This window comes from Ixodes scapularis, unplaced genomic scaffold, assembly GCF_016920785.2.
Source record: "Ixodes scapularis isolate PalLabHiFi unplaced genomic scaffold, ASM1692078v2 PGA_scaffold3__209_contigs__length_174095766, whole genome shotgun sequence".
NCBI classification, from domain to species: domain Eukaryota; kingdom Metazoa; phylum Arthropoda; class Arachnida; order Ixodida; family Ixodidae; genus Ixodes; species Ixodes scapularis.
In genome coordinates, this window is record NW_024609868.1 from 97,582,963 (window position 1) to 97,603,717 (window position 20,755).

General features: G+C 45.2%; 1 protein-coding gene across 1 annotated transcript in view; it reads right to left on the reverse strand.

Annotated features, from left to right (window-relative positions):
* LOC121837105 overlaps nt 1–20,755 on the reverse strand; it is a 70,105-nt gene continuing 49,350 nt past the window's right edge. The window contains exons 16-25 of the mRNA XM_042292564.1: nt 19,391–19,543; nt 18,035–18,122; nt 11,778–11,927; nt 10,702–10,879; nt 9,163–9,242; nt 6,452–6,570; nt 6,058–6,149; nt 3,120–3,264; nt 327–399; nt 1–142 (exon numbers count right to left, since the gene is read on the reverse strand). Of these exons, the coding sequence (XP_042148498.1) occupies nt 384–399; nt 3,120–3,264; nt 6,058–6,149; nt 6,452–6,570; nt 9,163–9,242; nt 10,702–10,879; nt 11,778–11,927; nt 18,035–18,122; nt 19,391–19,543 (1,021 nt within the window). The 3' untranslated portion in view covers nt 1–142; nt 327–383. The remainder of the gene's footprint in view (nt 143–326; nt 400–3,119; nt 3,265–6,057; nt 6,150–6,451; nt 6,571–9,162; nt 9,243–10,701; nt 10,880–11,777; nt 11,928–18,034; nt 18,123–19,390; nt 19,544–20,755) is intronic.

Genomic DNA, 20,755 nt, shown 5'->3' on the forward strand with positions numbered 1-20,755 from the left:
TTCTTGTAAAAACATTATAATTGAGAACTAAAACCCACAAATATTTATTTACAGCCAAGGCACAGGGCATTAAAAAAATCCACTATGCTAAAAACAAGCTGGCATTACAGTTGTTGCCAACTTGGCTGGGCTTGTCGACGCACTGAAAGAGAAATGGCGAAATAAACAGGTCAATCTGCTCAGAGTCAAAGCAAGAACACAGCACTCCTTTACGGTACGACCAAGCAGCAAATCAAGATAATAATCACGAGTCATTACCACAAAGCTTCAAGACTGACACGCAATGTCTAGCCGTTTGGAACAACTTCTGCCTTGTGTTGAGTTACCTGGCACTGGGGGTTGTTACAGCCACACTGGCATGAGTCCGACGTAGTCTTGTTGGTTCAGTTGAGGAAAGTTCTGCGGGTCAAAAGGAAGAGAAAAAAGTCTGCACTCTTGCTTGCTACGTCACATATCGATAGCTTCAGCACAAAATAAAGTAGAACTTCTCCACAGTAAAGACGGGCATTGTCTTTAGTAAGAACATAGTGAATCAATATTGAAGCATGCCTGTATTACTGGTATACCTTGCCACACTGTTATATCAATTTTTTCTTTAAAAAAAGGTTTAGCTTAAAGAGCCCCTCCCCTCCCCTTCTCCGCTCTTCCTCCTAAATCTGCCCCCGATCCTATGTACGTATATACCGTGTTGCTCCTTTTTAAGCCACCTAACAGTTGTCTTTTGTCCCCTTCCATTATTTCATGGACTCGAGAATTTGCAGATTTCTTCGATAAATTGCAGAAGGATAGTGGTTCCGACATGGCAACGTCCGGCCTCCCCAAAGGGACCGCGAAAAAGAAGCTGGCAGTGGGGAATGATTCTCTACTTCATGTGACTACCTCGCTAGAATGTCGTCCGGATCTTCGGACGATGTAACCGGCGTCCACTGGCCTACTGGTAGCAGCAGTTTCTTTTTTTCTTTTTTTTCCCCCACTTTTCTGGTTCTATTATTTTTTTAGGTTTGTGGTTCTGTCGTGTTCCCCCTTCGGCAAGACTAAGTGGATTAGCCATTGCCAAGAAATACCCAATTGTTTTTCTTTAAGTTTCGAGAAAAGCATGACTATACGTCTGGCAAGAAAAATGGGCAGTTACCATAAAATACCGGGGATGTGCCCACCCCACTTTCACTGAAAACTCGACTAATCTAGACATGGGCGCTTGTTTGGTAAAATCGGGCGCTTAACATAGAATTTGTAGGATTCCCAAGTTTAGAACGCGTTAAAAGTGGGCGCTTGAACAAAGGGGGAACTTCCGCGGTATTTTACGGTAAACGAGAAAAGAAATCTGAGCCTCAAAATGCTCTTTCTGCGAAACTCGGCCCGTTCAAACGAAAACTGGTATCTGTTGCATGCTTTATGAATGTGAAATGTTTGTCCAGAACATTACAGCCAGGTTCCAAAATTTACTCAATCTCACTCTAGGCTAGATATAGTAAGTTTCAGCTCAAGAAGGTAGGGCGAGGGAAAGGAAGGTTGGGGAGGAAGAAGCAAACGGAACGCTGGAGAGGAGAGGGGGAAATCTCCTCTCTCGAGTGTTCTGTCTGCTTCTTCCTCTCTGGCCTTCCTTGAGTTTCTTTCTTGAGTTGCAACATACTATAGAGCGTTTGCACCTTGGCACTCAGCAACCTATACTTGCATCCAGCGTCGCTCTGTCTGTGTTATTGCGCGGTATTACCCAATGGGAACACAGTGATGGAAGTGCCATTTGACCTTTTGGAGCAGGCCTTGTAGCAGGCAAAATGTTGTTTTGGAGCAGGTAGTGGCCCTTTTGGAGCAGGGTCCGGCATATGTTGGCATATTACTTGAAAATGAAATAATGCTGCATTGCTATATAAAGCCCATCTCTATTATTGGAACACAGCGCCTGTCGTTTTTTTTAAGACGGGATATATCAAATTCAACAAAGTAAACACAAAAAAACATTTTTTAAAAATAAAGTTTATCTGCTCGTCAGATAAAAAAATACAATTAAATATGTCACTGAGTTCTGATGGTACAGGATATTTAGTTTTATCAGCCTGCACTTCTTTTAAGGTATCTGCAGCAGCATCTAACGACCCTCACTGTTGTGGAATGTTTTAGTCCAGATTAGAGTTGTCTTTCGGGCAGCAGCTTCATATATTGCAGTATCTGATATTCGCTTCAAAAATTCCGATTCATTTTCGATGTGCTGGCGAAGTCACGATCGGATCATGGCGAGCTAACCCGTTGAGTGCGCTCCTTGGCATGCACCGACGCGCTCCAGAGAAGCGACACCCGCGGAGAAGACACCGCAGTCGCGCGAGTCGCGCAGTGCTTTGTGCTCCGAAAAGGACGGTAAGGCTTTACCAGCACTACATCCAGAGTTTGGTGCAACTCAACTATACTTCATTTCAGCTTCGGTGCGAGCGCAGCCGAAGCTGCAAGCGCGCGCATGAAGCCCGCAACGGTGCCCACACTGCACGAGCCCACGCGCGAGTCAGGAATGCACAGAGCATTGGGCTCGCGCTAGCTTTGAATTCGCTGGTAGCTAGCGCACGGGAACAGGGCGGGCCAACATTGAAAACATCCACAAGCTCGGCCTTTTTTTTTTAAATTTTAAATAGGCTGCTCAGTGGGATGGTTCTTCGCTTAGCCTCTGCGGCTTTGGTCTCAGATGTTGCTGACGTTGTTCCTTTCAATGATGATGATGATAATGCGCCCTCGCCGTTTCGGTTTGCGTAACAGTTGCGGCGCGGAAAATACCGCGGTACCGGCACGCGCTCTGATAAAATTTCAATTTTTATTTTTTTACTGCTACATCTCATCTCGGCGCAGGCATGGCGCAATTCTTCGGTAAAATGACAATTTGGCGCTACATGTAGCAGGATTGCGTCCTTGGCACAATTTGGCGCAGCACTTCCATCACTGGGAATAACTTCCCGAGCAAGTTTTGGAACGCAGCCTACTCATTAGTCGAGCTAAGAAAATATGTGGCTGCGAGGACGAGGTTCCTAACTAAACAAGGCCGACTGCGCTCTTACGAGACGCCCGAGAGCACGACGCTACTGCGTGCTCCAGGCAGTGAAGCAATGGCCACTCTGGGGTCGGAGGTCACTCACGTGTCCTCGAGGGCAGCGAAAGAGGCAGCCACGGCCGAATCCTGCAGTCGCCCTGGCCGGGGTCCGCAGGTCACGGCCACCACCGCCTGGGAAGTGGTCTTCAGCAGCGCCTCGGGCAGGGCACCCGCAGGGATGCAGATGCCGTCTGCTCCCCATTGGAGAAGAAGAACTCGAGAGATTTGCAAGATGCTTTCGGGTCTTTATCTTAATAAAAAGTAATCGAAATTTCGTTTGACATAAAAATGCACATCAAAATGGGCTGGTCCATGAAATCAAAAATTCTTCTATATGAAACCAGGAAGCCAACAAAACACTGTACATCACTATACAGTACTGTAAGTACATTCTTTTTGACAACTCGAATGGACGATAAATTAAACAGACTCTGCCACTCTGGTAAAGCTTTAAAAAATAAGGAAAAGTATAATGCCGTCTCTTCTTTTTTTTTTTTTTACCGTAATTAGTTCATATTTTAGGAATTGTGAATCTTTCTGTACGCCACAGGTCTCTTTTTCTTACTTCAAATTTAAAACTGTCAAGGATTGAGGATTCCGAGTTCTTCCATCAGCATATTTAAACAAGTGGAGGTCCAAGCCATGCCACCTGGGACAAAGCTAAAACAACCGCACCACCTCGATGCACTCTTTGTCCGTGCACGAATACTGAAAAAGCCGACAAAGCAGAACGACAAGCTGCCCAATACCGCACACTGCTCCGCCCCAAATTCACACCTTCCGGCGCAAGAGAGGAGCCCGCTTGTGAGGTGTGGGATCTTTTCGAACTGGCCCACGAATACAATTTTCTTTTTTGGCATACAGTCGTGCAAGCATCGTACAGACAAAACAGTGCTTTAAAGGTTATCTATCATCGCCCTACGAGGAGGAAAGCAACCTCCCGAAAGCAGTGTTCCAAAATTAATTGCAAAGCAGGTCTCGCAGCTACTTCAGTAAACTAGAATCTCTTTAAATGGAACTGGAAGTGTCGGCAGGTGCTGGTGCTTTTGCTTGTTTCGTTACAATGTTGAAAAGCTGGTTCTGCAAGAAAAAATGACATACATTTGATTGTAAACAAATTAAAGGGCCGTTGAACCCAGACCGGTTACGGAGCAAAGGTTTCCCGTCTGACTCGTGCAGGCATCGAGACAAAGTGAACTGTTGCTCTTAGCTGCCAGCTAGATCATAGTTCAATCACGCAGGAATCAATAGAAAAACCTCGTCGCACGGTTTCTGAATTGACTACTCCGCCGATCGAGAACTGGTCGATTTGAGTCGCGCTCACTCTCTTCTTCGTGGTCATGTGCGTTTCTATTGTTTAGACACACACACCAAATATAACCAAAGTCGTGGGTCATCGAAGGTACACACCTAATGTTAAAAATAGAAAAAAAAATATTAAACCCATTTTTCGTGGCTTTTAGGAAACTGCGAATAAATTGATTGAAGAAAAAAAGTATCACAGAGAACCGGAAGCACTCTGGACATTCTCTGCGTAATTCTCAGCATGGCGTCGTATTGCGGGAGTCACGGGCTGGATGACTGAACGAAGCAGACTGAGCAATGGCAGCAGACGATAGGCATGGGACCCGAAGTTGAGAATTGTCAATTGCGGTACCGGCGAATCTGTCTAGCTTCAAATCTTTTACCCATCAAAACAATTAGGACTTATTTCGTACGACGCGACCGACCAACAAGCTGATTTGCACGAAGACGTCGCCGAGTCGTCGGCCTTCATGGCCGAAGACATTGCTTGCCTTACGAACACGAATTAATAACAGCCTGAAAAATGCACGAATGTCAAGCACAAAGTGCTTGACTTTTGCGTTTTTTGTGCAATGTGCGCATTTTTGGTCTGCATTGCACAACCTAAGAAAAAAAAAGCCACATGTATTTTGGCAATTTTTTCCTCCTCTACATTTCTTCTTCCTCTCCAGTTCAGTTTCGGTTTTGAGCAGTTGCGTTTTTTTACTTTAATATAAATATATGTGACGCTGTAGCAAAATACTGATTGGGTAGTCTTCTGACACCATAATAAATTGCCTGGTGAAAAATAAAAAAAAATTTTTTTTGGAGGTGTCAGTGGATATATGAATAAAAAACATATGCAAAATAACTTTTTTTTTTTTGATAGCTCGAATGGGATAAGGATGTCATAAAATAAATTTACAAAGGAAAAAATATTTTCATGGCTATATTTGCGGCACACAACGAAGTTGTAATTGGCACCCGAGAGAGCTGCCGCACTGCACCAATGCCACTGCAAAGTTACGCCGGAGCCGTTCAGCGTTGCTGCTGAAGTCCCCAGAACCAACACGCCGCCACCGCACGCTGAGCATGGCGCGTCGCCGGCTGAACTCGTTTCTCCACGCCGCCCCTGTCAATTTCTGACACAGGTCTCTCACGTGGTGCTTGTGCTCTTTCGGGAGTCTCGTATGGGATGTAGAAGCTACTTATTAAGCTTTGGTTTAGGTGCAACAAAAAAACAAAGATTAATGGGTAACTTTTAGAGCCCATAGGAAGCTCCCGAAAGAGCGCAAGCACCACGTGACTACAGCGGCCAGTCACGCAACTTTAGCGGCCACTTTTTCACAAGCTCCCGTGGGCAGCAACTACAAATTTGTTTCTTGCCGTAAAGACAGCTCTAAACTATTTTTTTTTGTCATAAATTTGTTTTATGACATCCTTTTTCTATTTAGGTAGGCTGTTTAAAAAAACTTTTTTTCCTTTGCGTATGTTCTTCAACTTGTCACCGACTATAGTAGAAGCTGCAGCCGTTGGAAGACAGGGCCACTTCGAACGTGCAGGCAATCCGATAAACGCTCGACAAGGCAAAGGTCCAACGGATGCCCCACCACGCAGCCGCCGTTAAACATTCTCTTTGGGCAGGACGGAACAGCGCCAACCAGTGGGGTATGAAAAGAACAGACGGTGGTTCCACTCACCGTCCATGCCATTCTGCTCCCCCTCAAACGTCCGGAGGAGCAGGGAAACATCAGGAGACGGCGACGCCGCGTCGGGGCGACCCCCGAGCTTCCTGCGGAATGGTCGAGACAAAGGTCACGACGAGTGCTACGTGAGCAACTCCAGATCCGGCAGTCTGCCAACGTCGCGGGCACGCAGAGCACCCTGGGCATGCGCACACGCTTCCACGCCTGCAGGTTCGCACTCTCTCGATAGCAGAGTCGACCTATCCGGCAGTCACGCAGAACCGCATGAAAGAACTCCGTATCGAGGAAGATCTGAGACTGGGGGATGGCGTCAGTTTTGAACCCGACAAATGTTCGGCCGTTCCGAGCATACTGCTTCCCCCGCGGGAAACAAGAGAAGGGATCTTACCGCCTGGCATGCTGCCGGAGGGCCTCAAAGCCGTACAGGATCCTCAGGGTCCCCAAGTTGACGATCTCGCCGCGCTGGTCCAGCCCGCGACCCCCAAACCTGAACGACACAGAGACCACCTACCGGGCTGTTAGACACTGCAGGCAGCTGCACCCCGCCCTACTGCCGAGAATCCGTACACGCAACAACGCAAAGCGCGTCGACGCATTGGCCTCTCTCTATGGGCAAACTCTAGTGGCGCAAGACTATCGATAGTACTAGCGATACTATCGATAGCGGAACCTGAATCTAACTATCGATAGTACTACCGATAGCATTATCGATACTATACTATCGATAATCGACCATCACAAAAAATATTGATAGTACAATGCTATTGATAGTGAACTATCATAAAACTATTTGTGAGTAAGTGTCAATAGTTTTTGTTAGATGTCACCGTCCTCTTTTTCTGTCTTACTTTCATTTTCTTAGTGCCAGGTAGCTTTCTAAAAGTTGACTATCGGTAGTATCTATAGTCAACTTAAAGCCAATAATCGATAGTCGACCATCAATAGTTGACTATCGATTGTTTTTCGACACTATCAATAGTTTTGAGAAAGCTATCGATAGTATGGATAATCAATTTATACCTAGTCTTGCATCCCTGGTAAATTCTCTTTTACTCGAGAAAACATTTTCAGTATATCAGTACATTCACTACACCAGCACCTACTATTCCTATACCAGTACTACAAGCACACTTCAACCTTGACTTGCTAGATTCATACCTCCGCTACGTCGGTTGCTAGGAAGGTTATGCACTAGGAGGGAACAGGATTTGCTTGATGTTGCATAGCTTTAACTTCGTTAAGGTCTCGCTGCCATTTGTTTGCAGGCTGTGCTGCTGCGAAAATAGTTGCTCAGTACGTCCCCTTGGAAACGTACGCAAGTACCCGCGTTGATGGTCAGTTGGTTCCAACAAACTTATCAAGTTTGTTGGAATCAACTGTACCTAGACCTACAATGTTAATTTCTTATAAACATGATACAAGTATACAGTACAGGAGGTTTCGGGTAGCGTGTGCACATGTTCTCGATTGCATAACACAGATGTCGAAGACCTTCCGACAAAGTCACTTCCACATGCCACCTGTGTTGTGTCAACGTCAACCACAACGTTCCCGGCGCTTCGAACGAACACCGCACATGTCGTCAAGCTACTGATGCAATGTAAACGAGTGTTGCAATTTGTGATAATCTATTTCACCTACCTGCCCGCTTTATTTTGGTCTCTTGACGACGTGACAATGGAAGTTGTGAAATCGAAACCATTTTGACCGACACGAAATTTCAACTTTTTGCGTCGATCGCTATTTTATTTCTCTGCATCTCAGATTTTATCGGAAAAAGCCTATTTTGCTAAATTAAGAATTTATTTATTTAATGTGGTTTATAAGATTGTTTTGTTAAAAAAGTTGCAACACTCAATAATGTGGTCTGGCCACTCTGGCAACTCTACGAAGCTATCCGAAACACACCAAGGTTCGGCCGTTTTTCCAAAACTTTCGAAACCTGTTTGGGAAAGATTTGCCCCATCACTACTATAAATACAATGTGCTTTTAACGCAATATTTCATAATGCCCTTTCATTAATTCCCCTTTAGAAATGAACCCTATAGAGGTTCATTTCTGCCGTCCAGTCTTTTTGGTCTAACGAAGCCTCATGTCCTGTTTTCTTGGGAACATGCGTAGCAGTCGCGAAATCAGTACTAAGTGAATGGAAGAAAAGTGAAAGGATATTTACTTGTTACAGACAATGTTATAAAAATAAACATACTATGAAACATACAGTAGTTGCATCTGCTAATACACTTTGTTCACATAAACGTGTGGACGTATATTACTGAATTTGACGTGCTTCGGTTGGCAACATGTCTTCCTTATTGTTAATAGATGGGGAAAAACGTTCAGCCTTTCCACTCTCATGAAGGAGGATCAGCGGAGCTGGTACTCAATACACTGCTGCAACGCGCACACGCCTGTTTCTTGTTTCTTCTCGTCCGACACGCCGCCGATCGTGGATACGTCTCCGGAAAACCAGAATCCCATAAAGCGCACGTGATGCCAAACGGGTTCTCCACGAACTCCCTCCGGAACCTCGCCGTCGCGCCCGGGAACTGTTCAGCCAGCGTGGAGTGCAGTCGTTGCCGAGCCTTGCGCTTGGCCTCCGTGGCACGATCGTCGTTCGTGGCATTGGCCCGCCGGCGCCATTTACATTGCTGGCTCTGTTCTCGGCGGAGGCTTTCCAGGCGAGCGATGTGCCCTTCTTTGGCAAGGAAATCTGAAGCGCTCGACGCAGTGGAAGTCGAGGCGACAGCGGCGGTTGCAGCCCCATTCGTGCTGCTGCGTGTGTCGCCGCTCCCTAGTTTTCTTTCCCCGAAAGTGCGCGGCCTACCAATCGTAAGTCCAAACCGAAACTGATAAGAGCATAGGAAACAGCGCAAAACAGACGAGGACGAAGAAACACCCGTGACGAGTGCTGCGCTCGTTACGTGTGCTTCTTCTTTGTCGTCGTCTTTTTTTCGCGCTGTTTCCTGCGATATATTCCCACCAATGCGCCCAACTATCCATTCTTCTACGATAGCTGTAGAGTTCCTGTCCGGCGCCGCTATTCGCCGAATTCTATCAGTTTAACTCCCAGGAATGCTTCAAGCACAACAGGAGCTTACCTTGGACTCGTTGCTACGCAAGACAAGGCGTTCGGGTGTCACGGCCAGGTGTCCGTAGGGTCCCTCCCGTGCCGCCGCGTCTGACGGAGACCACCCGGTCAGACTCGGGCGAGAATCAACCGAGCAATCGAGATGCACGAGCGGCAGCTAACTCTGCTCGCTTCCTTCCGAGCTTGTTTATACCCTGTTCCACCTTACCACGAATCGCGATTAACGCTACAAGCCACTGGAGCCAATCAATACCTCGGAGCGTGTCACATGGCCTTCTCGGAGCGCAAAGTCACGAGACGCGCTCCTAGCTGTTGATTGGCTCCGGTAACTCATACTGTGTGTTGCGGTTTGTCGTAAGGTGAAACAGCGTATAGATCCTTTTGCTTATGAACATAAGCCATCCCCTGCCTCCCAAAAGATTTCCAAATGCACTGTTTTTTTAAATTTTTTATCTATACCCATTTTTACCTCAAGGAAAAAGCAAGCGTCTTGACAAGATAAGATGTACCTAATTTAAAATTCACCTACATATACCTTAATTATGAACATAAAGGGAGAAATTAAGAATGCTCTGCAAAGAGCCAGACTTTTTTACTACGGTTCTTGAGGTGAAAACAGGTATAGACATCAATGGGCAGGCATTCCGAGCCCATTGATGTCAAAATTCCTGGGACGATGAAGTTCTACAGAAACCACGAAGTTGGGAATGTAGCGTTATTTTACATATAAGGGGGGATACCCTGTTCCACCTTACCACGAATCGCGATTAACGCTACAAGCCACCGGAGCCAATCAATACCTCGGAGCGTGTCACATGGCCTTCTCGGAGCGCAAAGTCACGAGACGCGCTCCTAGCTGTTGATTGGCTCCGGTAACTCATACTGTGTGTTGCGGTTTGTCGTAAGGTGAAACAGCGTATAGATCCTTTTGCTTATGAACATAAGCCATCCCCTGCCTCCCAAAAGATTTCCAAATGCACTGTTTTTTAAATTTTTTATCTATACCCATTTTTACCTCAAGGAAAAAGCAAGCGTCTTGACAAGATAAGATGTACCTAATTTAAAATTCACCTACATATACCTTAATTATGAACATAAAGGGAGAAATTAAGAATGCTCTGCAAAGAGCCAGACTTTTTTACTACGGTTCTTGAGGTGAAAACAGGTATAGACATCAATGGGCAGGCATTCCGAGCCCATTGATGTCAAAATTCCTGGGACGATGAAGTTCTACAGAAACCACGAAGTTGGGAATGTACCGTTATTTTACATATAAGGGGGGATTGGTCGTTGTACGGGAGTCTTGAACATTGTCCAACAAATCTCTCGCTGTCCGGTCCTTTAGCTAACCACGTAAAGGACTGGTCATGAAATATTTCACGAACATTGGAAGAAGAGGTGCTATGGTGATGGGCCAGTGTTTGTCTTTTCATTTGACTGGAAGTTCGTGGGGATGCAAGGGGCGTATCCTTTTGGCGTCTTTACGAACAGAGTGCATAGAAAGGCGCTACGACCGGCCGTGTATTGCCTCCAGGGAGGGCGCGCTCACCCAGGGCGAGGCAGACGCAGCAGTCCCAGCGGCCATCGTTGGCGAGGCCAATCTGGCGGGAGGCGGTGGCGCCCTCTGGGAGGGGCATGCCCACGTCCAGCACGTGCAGCGGAGGCCCCGCGGGGTGCAGGCCAGACAGGCGGAGGCGCAGCTCGCCCCCAAACCCGTACAACTGCACCTGCGGCCCCAGGCAGCACTTGTTCATACGAAGCCCCCGGCGTCCAGCCCCAAAAGCCCCACCCCCAAATCCCGGGCTTGCCCCTTTTAAACCCAGAATACGTTTTATTAGCCGTTTTGAATAGAAAAATAAAACGTTCATCTATCACGCTTTACTGTCATGCTCAACCATTAGCTTCACCGTTACACATAGCTAAAGAGTAAACTGAACTGCTTTGGGACTTGCACGCAAACGTCTCACAAAACGCTCCACCTCCTCGTGGTTTTGCGCCATTTCAGCAGATGCCCCCAAAAGATAACCCGCCCCCCATTTTTGGCACGATTTCCCATTTTTGTGAAAAACACTAAAAGATAGCCCACTTCTAGTAATTGCAGGACCCTGGTCAAAAACACCGAAAGACAGCCCACATCTAGTAATTGCAGGGCCCTGGTCAATGGTGACCTCGGTAGAAATGCTGTCACTTAGCCACGACGGAAGGTAAGCAAACATTGCTGACTGGGAAGGTCAGTTGTCTTTGGTTCACCGCCCCTTTTTGCAAGTTTCGTATGTCACAAAATCTAAAACTAGCATTTTTTCAACTTTTTTTTATCGCACACCTAAAGTTAGTCCTCTCTATTTTCACCCGATTTGCTCTCGATTTTAGGTGGGCTACCTCTCGGGACATTACGGGTATGCGCTCCCTTTGGAGACACAGTCACTGGTAAATTTTTTGGGAGACTGCGAGAAATATTTTATATTTCGAATATTTGCGCTACATCGTGAGCCGAACTGCATCGCGATATGCACACCATAGAACATTTGGAAGCCCCTAAGAAAGACACGAAGAATCACATGGGACGATGCCACTTGCAGCTTCTCGACACGGCGCGGCATGCAAACGACCAAGACGGGGTCTCACGCTCTTGTTTTCCGCGGAGGTCGAACTGCGGCTCGCAACGGTGAGACGAGACTGTGCGAAGCCCACGCGGATCGGTCGGAAGGTCACCCCAACCTCGAGGCTGGAGCCCGGTGCCAAAGACGCAGACCGACCGCCGCCTTGCACGGATACCTGCGAGAGAAGCCCTCGAAACTGTTGTGCTTGGAATGCATCTCTTAGAACGCCGGCGACAATGTGGAACTTCTGTGACGTCACGAGGGACTGCATTTTAGGACACAGTAAACACACCAGTCAGAGATGCATATTGAAACGTCTCTGGAAACGGGAAATGTTCCGATTTGCAAATGGCTTGGCCGCTTACTGCTTCGTTGATTGAATTCTCACCGAGAAAAGGTTCAGGAATTTTCCCAGAGCATAAATCACTGCGGAACACTAGAGCTTCACCGGACAAGAGCCCCACTAGTGAAGACAGGATGCCAAGATTTGAGCCCAATACACTGCCCAGTAATTCTCAAGCATGGATGTGTCAGGGGCAAGGAAGATAAAAGGGTAGGAGAGGGCATGACGTCAGCCGTGTAGCCTCCTCAAGCCATGCTCCCTTGACACCTTGCCTCTTTCTCCATTTTCCTCCTTACTCTCCTCACTTATCACCCCAATATGACCACATCACGTGACCGTAGCTAGCCTTCGAACTGACGAAACCTTCGATCTGACGGAGCGCGCGCAAGCCTGTAAAGAATCCCTCTACAATCAACCATCCATCTCGCACGTGACATGTCACGCGCACCAATCGCCAGAGAGATCTGCGGTCACGTTGGCCACATTATTGTTTAAACTTCTTATGACTAGGCTTCACCAATATTGCAACGTGCCCCCTCCTACAGTGAAACCCATTTAGAACGAACCCACGTACAGCGAATTATTGTCGATATTGAACTCACGGAAAATGTATATGAAAATGCGTGTAAAAAGTACTTTTTATAACAAACAACATATTGGTTATATCGAACTTTTTCCCCTTGCGAAGGCTTCCAAAAACGCGCAAAATAATCGTCTTTTAGCCTGTCCCTTCCCGTCAAAAAGAAGAACATAGGAACGAAAGAAAATTCCAAAAGCTCAAGTTTCGAACAAAATTTAGCGAAGAGAAGCGATTCAGAAGGGGAGATAAGCTAAAAAACAAACAAAAAAACTAGGGTTGTGCGAATATTCGAAAGCTTCGAATATTGAAGCGAATAATGCCATATTCGATTCGGACTTCGAAGCGAATAGTACTATTCGGAAACTTCGAATATTTTCGAAGTATTTCGAAGTTTGAACACGGTGCAAACCATAACCTTATTCAAAAGAGGTAAGCTAATAACCCTAGTTACACGAGCGCTCTCAACTGCCACTGAGTCAACGATAGTTGACTCAATCGCAATCAGCCGGAGTTAAACGGCGGCTCCAACTTTCATCGAGCCGCTAATCAAACCTCAGTTCAACTGAACGGACTTCCCCAGCGGAGGTAAAATCGCACCTATTTACGGGACTGCTGCCGCCGACCACGTTTGCGAGGCACTTACTGTTTCGGAGTGCAGGGTGAGGCGCCAGAAAGAATCGTGGCAGCAAACATTCCGGGAAGGAATAGGTTTAAGCGTCCGAGCTGCTGCTCAAACAATCCCGGGTAGCCGGCAAGCCACCAAGCGAGCGAAGATGGCGGAGGGCACTAGTTTCGTTTTAGCTTCAACTGTGTTCTTGAGAGCCGCAAAAGATGACATTCGCGTCAGAAACTGTGTGACCGTGTGCTACGATTGCCAGAGCCTGACTTATTTTTGTCCTCTTGCCTCCGAGTACACTTAAACTAATTTCCCACGTGCTGCACATCTAACGCATACGCCGTTGCTACCGTTACTGAGCTGCCCTGCATAGAAAATAATGATGGTGATACCGATAGTTTCTTCAATTTGGAAAATATTCTCATTTCGATAGTTACGATACCTCTTGAATACCATAATTGTTTTTTTGGAATTAAGTCTGACACGGTCTTGAAATGTCTTTCAAAAGTCGAAATCGCGATGCTCTAAGCCAGGGGTCTCCAAAATTTTTGGCTAAGGGGCCGGATGGAGGCTGTCTCGAGGGCCGGAAATATAAATGGGCAGATGTAAATTATAAAAATCTAAATAAATCTATAATAAAATCTAAATGGTAGCCTAGAAAACATGTTGAAGACGACGCGGATAGCTAAGCCATATCAATGTGCAAATTATTCAAGTTCTCTTTCGTAAATTTTCTCACTTTTAAATTAGCAAATGCAAATTATTCGCTTCGCTTCGAAATGAAACGCTTCGATTCGAAACTATTTGTTGAAATTAATTATTCGCTTCGAAAAGAAAATTCATTATTCGCACATCTTTAGGGGGGGACATGGGCCTAAATTTAAAATTTTTTTGAAAAAATTCATTTTTTAATTTGGAGGTTTTCAGTTTTAAAAACTAATTATACACCCTTACACCAAATTTGATAACCATACGCCAAATAGTTACGTTGATATAAAATATTTTCAACACATTGTGAGGCAGTAACAAAGTAAAGGAGTTCAATGTTTGAATGCATTTTTCTCAGTTCCACTTTTTGCTGCAAATTTCATACGAAGGAATCTTTTGTTCGAAGGTGAAAGTATTCTGTTACCACAATCAAGATGTTTCTGAACTGAGATTTACTCAGGAATCGGGCTATCTACTTTATTTTGTTTTAAGTTGAAGTCCTCAGTGATAAAAAACTAAGTTTTCAAAAATTGACAGAGGACAGATATGCATATCTCATAGTTTGAGGTAACAACTCTTTCTGAAATATTTACATTTAAGTTATTAAAACTAGATAGCCCGAGGGTCCATATCCCCCACTTTATATTCAAGCAGTCAAAATGATGCTTAACAACTTGATTTGCATATCATAGATTTCTTAATGAAAAGTGACACATCATCTTATGCAGGTATGCAAATTTGTCCTAGAGAGCTGAAAGTTTGCACAGTACACCTACATCTGAAGCTCAATCTCCCCTGCAAATTTCATTCCGATCACTTGAGTAGTTAAAAAGTTTGACCTCTAGCCAGTGTCCCCCCTTAAAAAAAACTCTGCACGCACGCAAAAAAAAAAAAAAAAAAAATATTTTCAGCGCATTGTTTCAAGGCGGAAGTGTAGAGATGAGAAAGAAAGAGAAGATTTCGCCATACAGTGGTGGTCCAGCCATTTTAGGTTTTGGAGCAATTTTTGGAGCAAGAAAAACCCAATTTTGGAGCAATTCGTATCACATAAACTCCCCTTTTGGAGCAGGGAAAAGCTCGTTTTGGAGCACCTTGGTATCAGGAAAACTAAACATTTTGGAGCAGCATGAACATAGAGCAGGTCTGTGCCATGTCTTTATTATTATATATATATTACGGCTGCCCTTGTCAATCTTACCTCACCCCCATATATATATATATATGTCTGTGTGTGTCACGAACATCTGAATTTCATATAGTAATTTACAAACAAAAGAACTCACCATAAGAAAACCATTTTATTTATGACCGAACATTCTTGCAGCTAAAGCTTAACTACGTAACAAGATATCACAGATGAAAACTAAAATATTGCTTAATACTTCTTGCCTTTTGACTGTAGGCTATATATCACAGGTGAAAAAAATAATATTGACTCAATGCTTTTTGCATTTCTTTTTCAGTTCGTCCAGCTCGCAAAGAGCGCGTGACAAAGTAGCATTGGCTTCAGCTAACATAGTTTGGCCATCTTCTACTTTTTCCAAGCTTCTGGCACTTCAGTCTTGCACCAATGGTCTCTTCCGCCCTCTTCAGCAACGCACGGCACGAGATCACCCTTTCCTCCAACTGCTTCTTTAAGCGCTTGTCATGAGAGTTGTCAGCATCAACTTGTGCGCTGTCAGGCTTTTTTCTCTTCATGTCGGCCTCTTAAAACGCGCATGCAGAAAAAAAAAAGTACTTACGTTGGCTCATCTTCAAGAGGACTTAGTAGTTGCGATGCAGAAATGAACAGCCCCAACGCCGCATATCAAAACGGTCGCAACAAAACAATAATGCGCAACAACGCCACTGGGCCGGAAACCTGAATTGGATTGTGATGGCTATGGTAACGGCTCTACCCTTTATATCGGGCGGCAGCTTGCGCCACCTAGCCTAGAAAATAAAACTCCCACCGGGTTGCCAGCCGAAAACGCCATTCTTCCAAAAAAGGATTCGGTTTACGGACCGACTAGCCCTTTTTGGCGCAATTTGGCACGGTTTGGCGCGGTTTGGCGCAGTTTGGCGCAATTTGTGTCTTTAGGCGCAGCAAGGCGCAGGTAAAGGAGAATTTATCAAAATGGCGCAATTGGCGCAGCTGGACCACCCCTGGCCATACAACCAATGCAACGCGGAAGTTCGTTGCAAATGTTTTTTGCTATATCGAACTACTTGCTATATCGAACTGATCGTAGCGTTTCCTGCTGTTCGTTATAAATGGGTTTGACTGTAGTACTTATAACCTCCTTGGTCAGGGACCTCTTGGGGACCCACCAAAGTGATGGTGGATCCCATGCCAGTGGGGGAAGGGGAAGGGTATAACATAAGACAACTAATTGCAGTGTGAAAAGGGCATGCTTTACTGTTATAGACAGAAGTGAGAAGCATAGAGTGAAACAATGAATGGACGAATAGATGGTAACAGCAGTACCCTTTCTAACGGGCAGTAGCTTGCGCCACCTAGCCAGAATCAACAGAAAACAATTTTTTTTTTTAGAAGAGAAGCGGGGCGGGGGTGGGGGGCAAAGGCTTTGCAGACCCCAAAAAATTTGAGAACCACTGCGCTACCTTAATTAATAAAAAAAATACTGAAGCAATGCTTTTCTTTTTTTAGGTTTATATTGCAGGGTAGCAGCATCTTACGTCGGTGGCAGACATAGGCAGGATATTTGGCATAGCGGCTCAAATCCTTGTATAGTCTACACCTGTGGTTAGTCCACACCACATAAAGTTTAAGCTTTTAAACATGTATAGTTCGCTGACTATAGTCTGAAACATATGGTACTTTGTCATTTGCTCGGCTCCTTCAGAAATCACAAAAATTTGCTTTCCATGGTGTTGTGGAAAATATGTACAACACTGTGTTGTCTATCAAAAAAAGTCAACCTAATTTTCGAGTAAATATGGTACTCGCCCGGATTGTTTTGATGCTAGAGGCATAACTCCTAAAACAACAGGCCCATCTTGAGTAGTTTACATCTAGAGATGTAACGTCACAATAGATAACATTTGTACTTAACAAGAAAACTGCGTGCTGTACTATTTTTAGTATACATAAACTACCTCCCCAACCTTCTTAACTAAACTATTAGGTTATATACAGATGACTGTGTGATTTATAGAAAAATAAGAAATCTATCAGACTGTGCCCTTTTGCAAGCTGATCTGTTTTATGATGAATCGTGGTGTCGAGATTGGCAGATGGAAATCAATGTTAGCACGACTAAATTCCTTAATTTTGCTTTAAATCAACTGGGCACAGCCCAGATTGGCTATAGACTTTCTAGCATACCACTTAAAGCTGTAACAATGTAGAAGTATCTCAGCATCAAGTTTAATAACAGCTTATCATGGGAGCGTCATGATAAGCTATTATCATAATAGCTTATCATAAGCTTCATCTTCATCAGTCCTTCTCAGAAGAAAAACTGGAAGCTGTTCAAAACCGGGCGACTCGCTTCATCTTTTGTAATTATGTGCCTGCTACAAGTATCACTGCATTGAAAACTGAACTAAACCTCCCTCTTTTGAGACACACCTACACAAAATGTGTTACTACTTTCCTTCAGGAAAAGATGCATACTGTCCGTCTGCTTTCCATATCTCCCCTCGAGCAGACCACCCACTCAAAATTCAGCTGGTTTCACCTAGAACTAATCAATTCAAGTTTTCCCCATTACGACTAGTGACTTCCGACTGAAATTATCTACCCTAGCACATTGTTCGTATCCCAGAATTTGATACTTTCCGAGCTGCCATTGCCACACACCATGCCATTTAACATTGTTTGTAGTATATGTTAAAAATGTAACCTAGTGTATATTTATATTGTTTGATTTTATAGTTAAATTTTGCACACTTCATGTAGAATTTCCTGTGGGCATTTCAGGATAAAATAAACTAGATTAAATTATTGTAATATTAGTGCTCTCCATATGAAAGTATCACAAATACTCATGGCATCCTGAAGAAGGTAGCGGTTCGTATATTTTTGCTTGCCTCAAATTGTGATGCATCGTGTTTCTGGACTGCAAAGCTGACTTCCATCGGAAGAGAGTTGGGGTTTCGGAACATCACGCTCTTGGTCCTGGAAAAAGTGGGCAGGATATTGATGCTGTTGGGGTAAACAAGTGCACTGCTTACACAATGAAGCACGCTATCAAGAATGAAACTGTAAAAAGTATTTTTGCAGCAATTTAGACAGCAGAGGAAACTGCATTATGGAGTTAGTATATGGGAGTAGCATAGCCCGACCATAACAATACTTGCAAATCAGGAAGTGATGGAAGCCCCGCAGCTGTTGGCCTAGGAAAATTAGCAGCGACGTGTTCTTCTTGGAATGAAGCGATTCTCTGATTACCAATTTACTTGAAAAAAAACAAAAAAACTAGGCACAGTGAATTGTGGTATGTTGGTACTTGGGCTTTTATATTTACCATGACAAACTGAGACTGTTTCAAGCACTTGAGCATAATTTGCACAAACATTTTATCTCTTTACTAATCAAAATAAATCTGATTGGCTTTAATAGATCCGTAGAAGAACTTGTAGTTGGGCTAGTTGGTGAACGTTGGAAATCATGGTCTGTATGTTTGTTTTCTCTCTCGTGTCTGTTGTTTTTTGCGCCTTACACCATGATTTCTAATAGATCCATTTGTAGTTTACAACATTTGCTAAACTTCTTGCGGTATTCCTTATGGCTGCCTTTTGCCCAACTTTAAAGATCACAATTTTTTGGAATAACAAAGGCCTCTGTCTGCCTATGATCACCAATACCTACACATTGTCGTACACTACGAAACCTACACTCTAAAAACAAATGACGTAGTATAATAATGGTGCAGGAAGTGCCAAAATCGTAACAAAAACAATGACAATCCACCGTCTCGAATCGGCAAAAAGAAACATGACAGTTAGGGAAAGAAGAATCCAATGCAGCGAGTACCGCACAAACCTACCCAAGCTCTATCGACGTTTCACGGCCGAATGTCCCATAAGCCATTCTGGTCATGAATAAACTTGCTCGTAGCTCTTTTGACCAGGCTCCAAATGACTTGTCGGGACCGTCTCAGTCGGGTTGCACTCGCGAGTCGAATACGGCGGCATGCACGGAGTTATACGATGCGGGAGCTGTAGGCAGATTAAACGAGCCTACCGTTTAAAACCGAAGGACATAGACGTCCGATGCACGTCCAACTATTCCTGCTTTTGGACGTCATTTTCGGGACGGATGTTAAACACACCAGTCGGAGACAGGCGTTCCTTCTAACCAAATTTGTCCCGCAACAAGTAGTCACCCCCGCCACGACTCGCGTGTTCCCGTTGACCGCGAGAGGGGGAACCGGAGCGACGTACGTGGAGCAGCCGACTTGCGTGCCGGACCAGAAGAGGGTCCGCCTGGTCGCCTCCAGAGGGCAGCGGTGCGGCAAGGCCCGCGTCCCGGGCACTCCCCGCAGCTGGGCCAGATCCAGCCTGGGGCCCCGGGGCCACAGCAGCCCCTCCAGCACCCTGGGCAGACGCGGTCCCGCTCCTTTAGAGGGCGCCGGACGTCCTCGCGCTGAGAAAAAAAGCTCGAAATGGCTACAATCTCCGACGGCACTTCGGTTGTCTAGCCTCCGGTGTCCCACCTTTAATGACACTTCGGCACCTCGCGAGCCTCGACTGTGCACACGCGGTCGAAGCGGGGCGAAAGGCAACGAGCGCAAGCCACGACGACCAAGTGTTCGAAAGAGACACCCACACGTGCGGCCAAAGTGGCCGGCAAAAGGTGCGTTCAGAAGAGACGCCCCACCGTTCTCATCTTGCGATTACGATTGGCATAGTTGGTTGCAATTCATCATAAAGGGACATTGACCGGGTATCTATGCTCAGCAAGGTTTTTATTTGAGCATGACCAACAAGAGCCCAACTAGCCAGAACACAACTTGCAGCTCGAAATTCGTATTCTTACCGCCCGAAAACCTCTGGTCAAGAATCAGCCGGTTCCAGGCGTGCTCACTCTCTTTTCCACGGTCATGTGCCATTCGAACTGATGCGTACCGAATATATTCAAAGTTGTGGGTCATCTAAGGTGCACATTCAATATTAAAAACAGAAGAAAATATCAACCCCATTTTTTGTGGCTTCCAAGAAGCGGCCAATATGTCGAATGAAAACAATTGTTGCACAGATCGCAGCAAGTAGATGAGCATGCCATTGTCGATATGGAGATGTACTGCGGGCTGGAGGATGCAATGGTGGCACAAGACGGACCAACGTTGCGACGGACGTGGGACCGCTACTTCGGAACTGTGGTTCGTGGTACCGGCCAATCGATCTTCAAGCACAGAACAGCGAGGGGAAGGAATATATTTTTGAAAAAATTGCGTGACAAGCGGTTTAAGTAATGCCCTCATTGTCATTGTCACGCCCGAGAAGCGGAGGAACGTAAGAATATATTGGGTAGAGAGCGATAGCCACATGACTTCCAGCAGCTCTCTCCTTACAGTCACCCTGATCATATTGCAGTTTGAAGCAGTCATGTTTTTTACTTTATTAAAAATATATTGCACGACTCTGTGGCAAAATATTGATTGGGCAGTCTCCTTACACCGAACTTAATCGCCTGGCAAAAAATAAACAAAAAGATATTGGGGGGAGGCCCGTCTTAATGTAACTTTTTACTTCATCCACATCCTTTTACCAATTGACCCTTAAAAAAAAAAAAAAAAAAATGGTGCA